Consider the following 13,718-nt stretch of genomic DNA (forward strand, 5'->3'; position numbering starts at 1 on the left):
TGGGGTCACAAATCCAGTACTCATATGCAGACACACAGATGTCTGTGTAAATGTTCTTTCTAATACCAGGCTGAAACAAACACAAGCCACTTAAAATATATCTTGGGATTTGCTCTGTTAATTTAAGCCCACCATGACAAAAGGTGCAAAAATGGAGGAGGTATGCAGGAACTGGGACATTTGAGAAGCTACTTCTTACAGACACTATTCTTTGAGTGAGATATACAGACTCTTGGTAACTTCCAAATTTAGCTAAGGTTTGATACAGAAGCCCCATTTGCCATGGAGGTAAATAATTTGTAGAAAACTTTATACTTCAGAAAATTCCTGATTTTGGACAGTGTGGTTCTCACTGTTTATCAGACCTGAGAGAAACCATTACTTTCCCAGGCTTCTGCAGACTGAACAAACTGCCTTTTCAGTAGAGGTTAACATTTTATTTATCAGTGACTTAAGAGAAAGAGGTGACACCATTGTATGCTGTCACATACCACTTTGTTTGCATCACTGCATCCTTCTCTGTCAGCTGTCTAAAGAATGACATATGCACTTGGAACTCTTGAGGCTTTCTCAGACATTTCTTCTGCTATTACAATAAAATACAAAGCTGGACTTGTAGATAGCTAGACTGTGATATCTATGAGACAAGCCCCTAAAAAGCCTTCCTCAAAAATGCCTGCACACCCTGCTGAATGCCTACCATTCCCTTAAGTCAGTAGGTGGTTAAGAAAGCAGAAGACAGCTGCACTGTGTAGGTACCTGGCAGGGAGCCACAAAGGCTAGAGCTTTTATGGAAAGCTCGTGTTAGCGTGTTCTGATCTGTCACTTGACATTCAGGCAGGAAGAATACATGCAGGGCTTCAAAATACACTTTTCCATGTCCTCTAAGGGGAACCAGTCTGTGCAAAGACTGTACAGGGTTCTTGGAGCACCTGCCTCAACCTGGTCTTTTTGAAATTCTGAGGAAGAACAGGAATTGTAAACCTGTAAAAAAAGCTGGGCAGTACATTGTGAATATTCACTTAAGTCCTCAAATACTGAAAATCTATTTTAGAAATACTGTAGTATTAATTCTCTGCTACTTCCAGCAAGCATAAGATATATGAAAACATAAGACGATATATTTTAGGAATGGAAAACAGCATCTCTCAGACGCTGGCCACAAATCAGGGCTGGTAAAATCACATGGGCACAATGACTATCAATGCTACAATAATCAAACAGTGTTTTGCTGGTGTGTCAATTGCAGCTCCTGGCATCCTCTGTTCCCAGTTCTGGGAAACTCAGATCTGAACAAAATCCGTGTTAAATTAATCACAGTGCTACACTGCTGTGGCAGAAGAGTCTGACCAATACTTCCTATGCAACTTTTTCATATATCCTGCCTGCTCCTTTAAAGCAAACTGACAATGTGATGGTTTCATGACATTATATTACAAGGTAAAAACCAGCAAATTAAAATTCAGTGTTGAAAAATGAAAAGCATGATCACAGGGAAAACAAACATGAAAGATATATGCACAGTGATAGACATTTAACTTTGCTATCATGAGGAAAGAGACCTTGGAGTCTTTATTAATAGTTTTCTGAAAGCATCACCTCAGTGTGCAGAATACACATGAAATACTAGAAAAATATGCCATTTTATAATTATTTATTTGATATAATTTGTATTTTATTATATATTTTAAAGTAATAATATTAATCTCTGTTTATACATACATATCTGAGTGGCATAATATCTCCATACTAAACCAAGGCTGCAGAAGTGGTTAATTCATAGCAAGGTCACAGTAGAACACAAAGAACACAAAGAAGGGCAAAGAAAATGAACAGAAGTAAGGAAAAGCTTCTATAGAAAGAGTGATGAAAGCCAGAACTACTTGCTAGTTTGGTTGGTTTGGGTTTTTTAAAAACAGTTCACATGGCTACACCAGTTCAAGCTGCATCATGACTGACTGCAGTGTAAAATTCTGTCATGCTGGATGGAGCAAAGACAGAATGGGCTGTACTTAGTATTTTCAGAATCCTCATGATTCCCTGTAGGTTTTCCATGCACTGTTTTGCTACACAGACTGGAAAGACCAGATAATATTTCAACACAAGCTTTAATTTTAAAACTGCATTTGAATCTCTTAGTTCTGCTGTACTGTGAATTTCATCTGTTTCATTCCAAAACATACTCAGAACTATCTGGTGTCCTGCTGGTGGTAGGTTAACAATCACACATCCATAGCCTTACACTTGCAGGGGTAAATAAACTAAGACCACTTGGACAATTGGTGATTTATTACAAAAAAAAATTCTTGAAGGGTAATGAAATATAAGCAAAAAAAAAAAAAAAAAAAAAAAAAAAAAAAAAAAAAAAAACAGCATAAGGCAGGGTTAATTGTGTCAATACTTACCAGCCGAAATAGCTTGAAGAAATCAACATTTGCATACAAGGCATCTTCTACTCTTTGTAGACTGTCCTGGGACAGGGCACACATGGCCTTGTGTACAGAAGGGAGACCTCTTCGGCTGCTGAAGATAATAAAGCGGTCCAGGAGCACCTCACTGCAAGCAATGTCCTTCAGAGTCAAGCTAGGGACACCATAGGCAAACTGCAAGCAAAACCAATGTTTTACTTACTATTATGAAACTTGAATACTGCTCAGGAACAATTAAAAATTTATCAAAAACGGACAGTTTGATATCAGCCCCTGCTAATATTTTAATGAATGGCAGAGAGATGTGGAATTCAACTGACAGATCCAGTCTGTCTTGCAAAAAAAAAACCTCCAAAACCACACAACCCTGCCCTCCCTAAAATTGCAACATTTGAATTGGAATTACGTTAATTTATGTCAGTGAAATAATTTGTATATTTGCTGGGTCACTTATGTCCTGGGGATGTGTGTGGTAAGAACAGCATTTTTTAACCATACACGCCTCATTTGGTGTGGTCCTCATTAGGCAGTGTCAACTGCAATGAAACTGGGCTGCACAGGGAGGCAGCCTGGGAACCTTGATTTGACTTGTGAAATGAGGAAACATGACATTAACATCACTAAGAAGAACAAACACATTAAAAAAAAAGAGTTGTTATTTACAAACTGTAACTGCTTTTCAATAATGTTCATGAACAGATGGGATTAGAAAAACATCAAACCTCCGCCCTTCTAGTTTTTCCTGTAGGCTGTGCTGCTGCCAATCTTTCCTGAACTTCTTATTGTGTTTTAACATCAGTTTCTTATCTTTATCTTAGAATGACTCAAAAAAGCAGGCCCTCAGAGGGAAACTTCAATACTTTTTTTTTTTAATCAATGTGTCACTGTTTTGCCAAAGCTGGCAAGATGAAGCCCAAATTATTTTTTCAGCTAGTTGGCTGTTTGATCAGGTTTAGCTTTCAGCTCTGTGTGTCATTTCCTGACTCCCAGGCGGCTCAGACCTAGATCTCCAGCCAGCTGTTGGCAACAGTCAGGCTTTTGTAAACAAGTAGCTTTCAGGTTGATCAGCTCGGTGCCATCAGCAGCAGGGGGAAGGGGTGTACAGAAATAAGCAGGCTAACAGAGGGCAGAGCAGCAGGAAGAACTGTAGATGAACTATCACGGCTGAGGATTAAGACAGCCATAGATCTAGGGTCTAGTCATGGCTCTGAAACTTCCACCTCAACCATGCATAAGTCCAACCCAAGCAACTTGCTGATCAAGAAGGGCTATTGGAATGAAGCAAATTATATCTCCCACAGAAAATGCAGTGTTCAATTCCTACTGAAAATAATTCTCTTGCTGTGTCTTTAACCTTATGAGATTGGTTTTTCTGCACCATTTTCACATGAAAGAAGTATTCACAGCACTTTCTTTCCTCATAGCTGTAAATCAGCTCTGGTAAGCTGATCCTGTATCTGTGTAATTACTGCTAACAAGGAAACTGCACAGAGGAGAGCAAAAGTGGTATTTAACACCAGATCTCCTCCAGCTTCCTCTAACCAATGCTTAATTTCTTTAATTTCCAGCATAAAGAGAACTACATCTCTTTCTACATCAGCACAGAAAACACAGCAGAAAGACACCACATTCCAGCAGGCTTCAATAACTTTTTTTTGCGATGCTGTTCAAAACTTCAGTCCTGCATACACTGGCAAGCAGAATTTTTAGCAGTAGATGAATGAATGCCACTGGGGAGCTAATAGAGTCTAACAGAGCAGCACTCAGTTCTCCTGACACAGCAGACAGGTGCAGAAGAGGTGTGGGATTAATAGGGAAAGAGAAACCCAGCAGGATATCTGTACATATTCTCCTTGTCACAAGCAGCAAGGAAGCAAATTTTCAACATCTCAGCTGACAGGGAAGTGTGAAAATGCATAGGATGTATCAATTTACACTGGCTTTGGTATGATCTTGTGATATTGCTTCATGATAAAGTGAGGACAGTGGAGGGCTTTCCCAGGTACCAATCAAGAATACAGCAAACAAGTAATCTGGCTACTGATCACACCAGCTGGAACCTGTGATGCACGAAAAGAACTGCATGAAAGGTCATGAATGCCCTCCTTCTTTCTGCACACACACAATTTCAGAATTTGCATTTTATGTGGCAGTGAAACAGAAGAATTGTGTCTTTCAGGCTCAATTATTCACTTACTTCCACCCACACTAATGCAGTATAGAAGCTGTTCCAGAACTGCAATTCAGCAACATTCATTCATTAATATAGCACTCCTCAGAGAGCTCTCAGCCACCATGCAGAAGCGTATACAGCATGTACATGCAGAAGCAGAGACTGGGCTTGGTCAAACATAGTTCCCTGCTTAGCTGCTTCAGGAGGGATTTGACCTGCACTTTTCACTCTGGATTTTCTGAGCAGATCTATTATTCAATCAGAATCTAAGAAAGTGAGTCTACTTCTCCACTTCCACCTATTCTTGTGAGACAATACCAAAAAGCTACCATGCTGACATTGGGGCAGAGAATTTAAATTATAAACTAAGAACTTCCAATAGTTCTTCTCTCATCAGGACTATTATCTCAAAAGGATACACAGCTTCCTTATGTTTTTGTGTCAAGTCTTCAGTCTTCAGTACTTGCTAGTACTGTTTCTTGATGCTCATTATTTGGGTGCAACAACAGGATTTTTCTGTTTATTTAATTATTTATTAATATTTGATTTATTAATATTTAATGTATACTCAAAATGTTTTTTAAAGACAAATCAAACATCTCTTCCTCTAGATTCACAAAAAAAAAAAAAAAAAAAGAAAAAAAGAGAAATTCAAAAAAAGACCCAAAAGGAGTAGAAATTGTACAAATGACCCACAAGGCATCAGTTATTCTGGGCCCAAAGCCTTCACTGAGGCTACTTTGCACATACAGCCAGGAGATTGGTTCCTCACAGATAACCACCCAGTAGCTGTTAAACTCTACCCACCTGTTCAGGGCGCACTTGAGCATTAATAAGCTGGTAAACAACAAAATCTGTGAGGCCAACATTTTCTAGCAAGAAGGAAGTGAGCGTCTCCCCATCTTTCAAAATGTCTAGAATTCGTATTCCTCTTCCTGGATGAAAAAGGAATGCACAGATCAGTGAGATACCAAACAAAGGAAGTTAAAGAACAGCTCATATCCTGGCTTAAACCTGCAAAAAGAATGTGCTTTGGCTCTTATACCTAGTCGTGACTAACTGGGGCTAAAATTATTTTTGCAATTCAAAATCATTTTAATCCTTTGTTGGGAAATGATAATCAGAAAATGCTGAGTGTTCTGGCTCTGCATATCTGATCTCTCAAAGATGTTTCAGACTAGGGCTATAGCAATGGACACATTGAAAGCAGCCCTGACTGCATTTGTAAGTGTCTGATTTTTTCTGATGTAATGGTTTATTTTAAAGGTTCAGATTCAAATATGCTACTGTTCTTAGTGTCCTTTCTGTGTTCTTGTGCAAATAACTTCAGCCAATCCTTTACATTTACACTAATTTATCACTTCTTGTCAATCAATTTTAGTTCTTTAACCTTATTCTCTAGCTTTGCAAAAGTGACCCTTGAAAATCTTCCGTGAGAAAAAACTCAATTTCTTTGGAGAAGCATGATGTGTAGCTTATGCTTCATATTAAACTAGATTAACAACTACTCTTCAAGCAAACCAGTGAGACCACCCACTGTTAAATTAGACACATGTAAGAGGCCACCAATTTCCCTGCTACTGCCTGTAACAATACCCAAAATACTGCTGCTCCTAAAGTCAAACAGTTCCAAGCTTTTAAAGCTTGTATCTGTTACAGATCTTATCAGTGAGAACTCTGCCTCAGCATGCTACGAGAGAAAAGCTTGGAAAATTTATGTTGCTCATGTTCATCGAATATTTATTATAACTTTATTGAATTATAGCTTTATTAAAGGTACCTCACACAGCATCCACAGACTTTGGTAAAGAATGCTTGAATAGCTCTAATTCTTCTAGTCTTTAGAACAGGCAATTGAAACTGACAGGAGCAGTGTGTATCCTACTGACATAGGGAATGTAACTTGAGACATTTCTAATAAACATGCACTCCATTCTGTGAGCTGAGTCTTATCAGAGTTTGCCAACTAACTTCCACAATTCCATCTGCACTAAGCATATTCTGGCCTGAAGCTACAGGGTCTGAGAAATTCTTCAATTGTTTCTCCACATATTTATTCAAGCAGTAAACACTGAAAACAATAGCAGGGGTCTGTCCCTCATATTCTTACTGATGCCTTTCCTGGCATCCAGGCAGTGTGGAGGAAAAAGAACACCACAAGAAAACATCTCATCAAAAGTGTCAGTGCAAAAGGAGACTGGGACAAGGAAGGAGGACTCAAGAGGCAGGTCTGATTTCAGGAATCAGAAGAAGTCTCAATCACAACTCTGACATTCACAAGTTTCTCCTTGCTCAACTTTGCAGCTATTTGATTAAGATTGTTACTTAAAAGTGATAGTAGTAAGCTATAAACACAGACAACTTAAATAGCCAATCTTTCAGTAACTTTTGTGTATGAAGAAAGATGGTAATTCATATTTTATTAGTCAAGCTTCAGAACTGACTTTTTTACTGTTTTATATAATAGGAAATTCCAAACTTCTATTTTTTAAAAAATGTAAAACACATTTAAAACCTCCACAGATTGTGAAGAAGCATTAACATTATATGGTACAGGATTTGTGGGAATGTACTCTATATTTCATGAATAAAGTTGATATAGGATGCAAAGGCAACTTCCTAAACCACGGGGTGTGGCCCCTTAGCAGTACATAGCAAACCCATGGCATGACATGCTTTTCCTCCCCTCTGAATAGTCATGCTTGATTTCTATGGCTGGGTACAAACAACAGCTCAGATTATACTCAGGTTCTTGTTTACATTCTGGGGCATTTGGTTGTCTCCCTGTTATTTACAAGGAGATAATCCCCTTTTTACTTCTATTATAAACCTCTGAAAGAACAGTGGACCATGTGCATCAGATGGTTTATACACATCCTGTTAAAAATATATGGAGAGAGACTAATTTTAATAAGAATGCTATTCCTGTGGCAAAGGATTTGAGAATGGGACAGATCAATTCACAAAGCCAGACAATTTTTATATCTTCAGTTTAGGAGTACCTTTCCAAATTCCATACTTTAAGTCAAAAAAATTTACAATTATACCATTCCCTATTTTCTCCTGGACTGTGTTTTGAGTTTGGCAAGTTGCTTTAAATAAAAGTTGCAATGAATTTGCAATTGTTTATATGTGTTCAATGCTTTCTCTTTCTCAACATATCATGAAGAGTTTCCTTCTTCATTGTTTCAAACCTGTTTTAGCTAAGATTGTGGCAAAGTACCTCTAAGCACTTCTCTGGGTTATGCTCCTGGCACATATTCAGATATGTTCCTAATTTTCCATTCCTCTGCATCTTCCAGTGAACTTTCTGACTGCTTCTGCTTTTACTTTAATAATAATTAATGACATTTCTTAAGCCATGTTTTACTTTGTGTGGTGAGATATCTAGGCTTTTTGAGTTTTGTCTACTGTTATTTAAGGAAGATGGTTGCAGAACAGAGATGACTGCCTCTCTCCTTTCCCTTAAATGACAGGTGTTTGTCACTGAACAGATTTTAACTTACCCTAACACTAAGCAGAGCAGCTACAAGTGAAATATACTATAATGCTGCCAGCCTCCAAAGTAACTACTGTCCAACTCTCAGAAGGAAAGATTAAATAGTCTAAAGGATATAGACACAACAATTACCTGCAATTCTTTCAGGATTAGTTCTCATTGTTTCCATAAACTGAGTCATAATGATCAGCTCTTCCCAGATTCTTCCAAGGTCATGGATTTCAGGAGTTTCAAGTAAAAGCTCCTGAGCATCTTTATATACCCTTGCAAGGCTGAAAGGAGAAATAATGAAGAAACACTAATTTAAGAGTGATGACTCTTGAGAACCTTTCAAGAGAAAAGAAAAGAAAAGAAAAGAAAAGAAAAGAAAAGAAAAGAAAAGAAAAGAAAAGAAAAGAAAAATTCTGAAAGAAAGTCTGCATTAGGGATGAGGAAAAAAAAAAAGTTGTTTTGTCCTCAGTTTCAGGTAGTCTGGGGTTCAGTTAGATTTGAAAGTCCACAGAAGTTTTATGAGGGTGACTGGTGTTGCAGAAGTTTGGCCATTCATACATTTTTTTCATTAGCAATACTGGTCCTTCTGGGGATACAGGACCTTCCCCAGACAACTTGTATCTCACAGTTAGAGCGCAAATCTGCCCTGGTTCTACCCCAGGCCCAGCTCCAGCAGTTGAATGGGGCACTCTGGGCACATGCTCAGCCTAGCAAGTGACATGGAATCATTCACAAACAGAAACATCCTTCCCCTCACACACCAGTCCCCTCCAATTTATTAGGTCCCTTCAGAGTATTTCTTCTAGGAGGGGCAGGAAAACATAAGTAACAAATAGCCACAGGCAGCTGTTCAACTACTGGTTCTGGGTTAGAACATGCAGATCAAGCAAGGATGCAACCAGATCCTTCTGTTTATGAACAAGCATAATAAATTCTTACTATCAGGTAAGGCCATTACACTTCTTTAACAGTGTTATGTGTTTCCATGCATGCAATAGTCTATCTCAGTCCACATGACTCACTTTAGCTTACAGGAAACAACAAACAGGAAGGACCAAATTATTTCAGAGAACACAATGAATTTACTTCTGCTGTAGTGCAGTGTATTTACTGGGACTGACAAAGTGACAGTTTGCTCTTTAACAAGCAACCTAGAAAAGCTAGAATGTACAGAAATCACAACCCCCTAGCATCACTGTGTGTCTGACTGTACTCCACCAAAAATGGTCAGCTGACTATTTTAAATCCTGTTCACTAGGAACAAAAGGTCAAATGGTAAGTCCACATTACAGACTTTCACAAGACAGGGACTTCATTATTAGCTCATGAATTTTAATCACTGGATGCTCCAAAGTGGACTTTGCAACAGGGAGATTTGGAGCATTTTTTATATTTAGGTTGACAGGGTTTTTTTCACTCTAAGGGTCCTTGTCTGCTATACTTTCTTTCATGACTCAGCTGTAATGAATAATGCAATAAAACACTCCCACAGCCCTTTTTCAGTAATAGCCTGGAAATCTCCCATCCTCCTATTTTGCAAACAAGCTTAGTATCTGAAGTTTATGTGCTGATTAAAGTCTCACAAGCCAAAATAGGTCCTACATAAGAAGTGGCAGTGCAGGTTATTTGCTGCTACTTCATCAGAGCACTCATTCAGAAGGGACAACTCTAGTGATGAGAAAAGAAGGCTTAGGTATTCCATGCTCTTTTATCAAAAAGGTTTGTCCCAAGACATTCAGTAAGCAGGTTCTTACAGATTTTATTAAATTAAAATGTGTTCCCTGGAGACTTGCACTGAAGTCCCTCTCTAAAAGGCCTAAAACTACCATTGTGAGTTCTGTTTCAACTCTGTTTACCACTGTTAGCATGAAACCAAAGTGCTAGAACTGAAAATTTTTGTCTTCCACTGTTTGCACACTGGTGTATTATTACGTTCCCTATTCATTCAAATCACAGAACAATTCTTTAAAATATTCCTTGGTGCGGTGAGAGACCTTTCTAAGCAGGGTGAGGGTACTCCAGCCTTTCTCCCTGCATCATTCATGCCCACGAATGCCCAACAGGTGCCCACAGCAAGCTATTAGCAGTTCCCTAGCAGGCCTGTATTGCTGCAAACCAGTCTCACACATACAGCTCTGCTTACATGGAATTTTTGTAGTTGGACACTACACCTGGACCCTCTCCATGGGTTGGGCTGCGGAAACAGGGATTGTTCATGTTACAGAAGATGCCATGTAACCATGGCAGCGTTCCTGCTGATGGCATTGCCTTGTTTGGGAAGTGACCTAGAGTCAAAACACAAAATAGAAATTGTTAGGTGTCTTTTCTAATGCAGCCTTTGTGAATATAAATAGCATGATGAGTTGGCTCTCTACAGAAGGAATGTGATAGGAATCACATAGGTTTATCCTTAACTGAGAAAAAAGAAGTCCCCAATATAAGCAATATGGCTATTTTCAACAGAAACTAATCCTGAGTAATGTGAAGGCCTTTTTAAATAGGTAGTGAGGTAGTACTTTCTCAGCAACAGAATTATGGAAATCCAAAACCAGATAGCACCTTGAGACCCCAGGTAAGTCTGACCAGAAAGCATCTCACAGGAAAACTAGACATTTTTTCTAAGTATTCACTGCTAGGTCTTATACTACATGGCTACAAATAACTAAGCTACTTGAACTAAACTCTGTTCTTTCACCACTGGACAATAATGCTCCACAAACAGGTCCCAATACCTCTGTCTGAGAACACCTGGCCATTACCTCTAACAAGTCAGGTCATGGTAACATCTGAAAAGTTCTTACATTCATGTTGGCGATACGGTGGATTGGCTTTCCTCAGCCAGACAAGCGCAAGAAACAATGACAGAGGCCATAAAAGCTCCACTAGAAAACGAAGCTGGAAAAAAGGGAAAAAAGTAAATTAAAAATAAATTTTTCAAATAGATCACCAGAGAGTCCTAGATGGCTAGAGGCATAAGACCTCCTCTCACAGCAGAAAAGCCCAGTGCAGCACGTGCCCATGGCTATCCGTTGCCTGTTACACCATTTCAGAAGGAAACCCAACAGAGGATTTCATCAGAATGCCACAAAGCATCACCATCAACTCAGTGCTCAGTAGCTTCTCCACCTCTTGTAAAGAAATATCTAAACATCCTGACTGAGGTAGAAAGAAGCAGGAGGTAGTGCATGACTCTACAACAAGGATTAGATACAAGAGACAAAAGGATTCTTTTAATCCACACTTTGACACTGCTGGGCTCATTAGCAGGCTGTCACTGTACACTGTGCTTACCCAAAAGTAAAAGACTTCAGCATAAGCTTTATATACTTTGACCTTTACTTTTGCTTCTTTTTGTCATTATTCATTTCAATGCTATTAATTTCCTAACACCTGTAGAAATGTATGTATTAAGATCAAACACCTTATTTAATAACACAGAAGACCCCATCAAAGGCCACTTTATTGCTCAGACCTTTCAATATACTTAGAAGAGTCACTGGCTCCCGTGTCATGTCAGAAAATCAAGGGCACTGCTTTACCACAGAGCAACATCCTGCCCGGTTTTGAGTCTGTTTCCTCCACTCCTGTGTTTCAGTTTGTTTTACTGCCTCTGTGTGTTTTGGCAGAGGTTTGAAACTACAGTCCTTTGATCCTGTAACACAGGCCTTGGGCTCTGAGGAGCAGCAAGGGGATTTTTGTGTCCAGACACATAGGCACTTTTTTGCTCCTCCCTGTAACAGCCAGGACAAAATATCTTCAGAACCAGGGTTTATTTACCTTTGCTCCCTCCTCCCCAACCAGGTACCAAACACGTAAGAATAATGCACATAGCAGCAGAGCCAAAGACAAGATGGGTTACACGTGAATGTTGTTTTGGGCAAAAGGCACTCCACAGCAAAATTAAGAACAGGTTTTTGGAGCTGCCCTGTTTTTCCACTGTAATTTTGTCTAACAGCTTTAGTTAAGCACAACATATTCTTACAGCAAAAGGACAGAAAGCTTTACACCAGGCAACAATTTTCTGTTTCATAGTTTTCCTCTTCAGGGTTTCCTTTCTAAAACAGAACAATAACAAAAAACCCACCCACCACCACCTAGGAAGTTATGCATGCCTGATCTTTTTAAAAGCACACAAACTCTTACCAGCAGCAAAGGGCAAATGACACACTTATTAGAGAGGGAAACCTGACAGCTGTTGTGCACAGCTCAGAATACCATTCCCAGCAGGATCCACAAGGTCTGATCAACATCCCTTGCCACCCATTTGGGACAAGCACTAAACACTCAAACACAGAGGGGCAAGAACTGGTGAGACTCCTTGGTCCACCTTTGCTGCAGAGTTAATATGTGCTAATGCTCAGATGTTGATTCTTCATCCCTAGGATATACAAAATCCTCAGACTTGAATTTGGTAGCTCCTTTCTGTCTGAGTTAACTAGTTTGGAAAAGATTGAAGTCTGAAGCTCAAGGGAAGCTTTCTTTCAACTTGGTACACAATGTGTTGTGTGCTAAGGATAGACCAGTGCTGTCAGATCTCTGACTTTTTCCTGTGGGCCTTATCCAAAGGACAAAAAGGTGTCTCAAAATTCACCAGAAGTATCAGAAAGCAGCCCATGATCCTACAGAACCACATAATAAACAGCCAGAAATCCCAGCAACATGCACAGAGAAATGTAATATCCAGACAGAGCTGTAATGGAGCAAGCACAATTATAAGACCATATAAATGCGAGAAGCTTAAATTGGCTATGGATCAACTGTTGACTCTGCAATGAAGTCTTGCTGTAAGACGAATATCATAATATCTACGAGGTATTTGTAAGTATTTAAAATACTTCTGGCTTTTGCTTTACTTATGTCATTCAGTCATATTAAAAAAGACAATCTGTGTGAACTGTAAGGTCCTAACTAGAACCACATCTAAGAACAGCTAAGTGTGAAAAGCAAACCTAAAATTAGGAATCAAACCCTCCTGAGCTGAATGATGCTCATTATGTTTTCTAACAACAGATCTTTGAATGTGAAAATATATAATTATTAGTAACCACTACTTGTGGTACAAAATATCATTTGTTAAAGAAAATCCCAACACAACTATTCTATGTTCTGTAAAGAGCAGCTTTGCACACTGCACCAGACAAGATGCCAGACAACAGGCCCCTACAAAGATCACATGTGATTCTTTGAGGGTCTTGAAAGTTTTACATGCTGATAAATGTACCAGTCACTTAATCCAGTGGAGTGCATGGTTCAAACCTGAAATCCAAAGACTAATACTTTACCTTTTGTCTTTTCCGAAGGATCCAGTTCTTCCAGAGTAGAAGTCTGACTTGCCTAAAAAAGTTCATTCTTCTGCATCAGTACTTCTGGTTAACCTGTGGCAAACAATGCATTGCCATTTCTCAGCTGACATCAGAAACAGACCTTAGAGCAAAATAACAGCTTTCTCTTCTTATTTTAAGATTATGCTATCACAGAGATCGGTTCCTTTCATTGTCTGCACCATTTAATTTTGCACTTGATACACTATCATGCATGAAAAATTGTGAGTTTCCTTTGTTTAGAGGCTACTTCCTGTGACACATTTATCAGCACTGAAAAGCAGTAGAGAGGAAGAACATCTCTT

At 39.0% G+C, this 13,718-nt stretch overlaps 1 protein-coding gene across 1 annotated transcript in view; it reads right to left on the minus strand.

Annotated features, from left to right (window-relative positions):
* ABCA4 (ATP binding cassette subfamily A member 4) overlaps nucleotides 1-13,440 on the minus strand; it is a 60,813-nt gene extending 47,373 nt beyond the window's left edge. The window contains exons 1-6 of the mRNA XM_041421722.1: nucleotides 13,375-13,440; nucleotides 10,894-10,987; nucleotides 10,236-10,377; nucleotides 8,234-8,373; nucleotides 5,410-5,537; nucleotides 2,406-2,603 (exon numbers count right to left, since the gene is read on the minus strand). Coding sequence (XP_041277656.1) covers nucleotides 2,406-2,603; nucleotides 5,410-5,537; nucleotides 8,234-8,373; nucleotides 10,236-10,377; nucleotides 10,894-10,987; nucleotides 13,375-13,440 — 768 coding nt within the window. The remainder of the gene's footprint in view (nucleotides 1-2,405; nucleotides 2,604-5,409; nucleotides 5,538-8,233; nucleotides 8,374-10,235; nucleotides 10,378-10,893; nucleotides 10,988-13,374) is intronic.
* Nucleotides 13,441-13,718: the final 278 nt, after the last annotated feature.

This window comes from Onychostruthus taczanowskii, unplaced genomic scaffold, assembly GCF_017590055.1.
Source record: "Onychostruthus taczanowskii isolate IOZ18803 unplaced genomic scaffold, ASM1759005v1 scaffold7, whole genome shotgun sequence".
In the NCBI taxonomy this organism is placed as follows: domain Eukaryota; kingdom Metazoa; phylum Chordata; class Aves; order Passeriformes; family Passeridae; genus Onychostruthus; species Onychostruthus taczanowskii.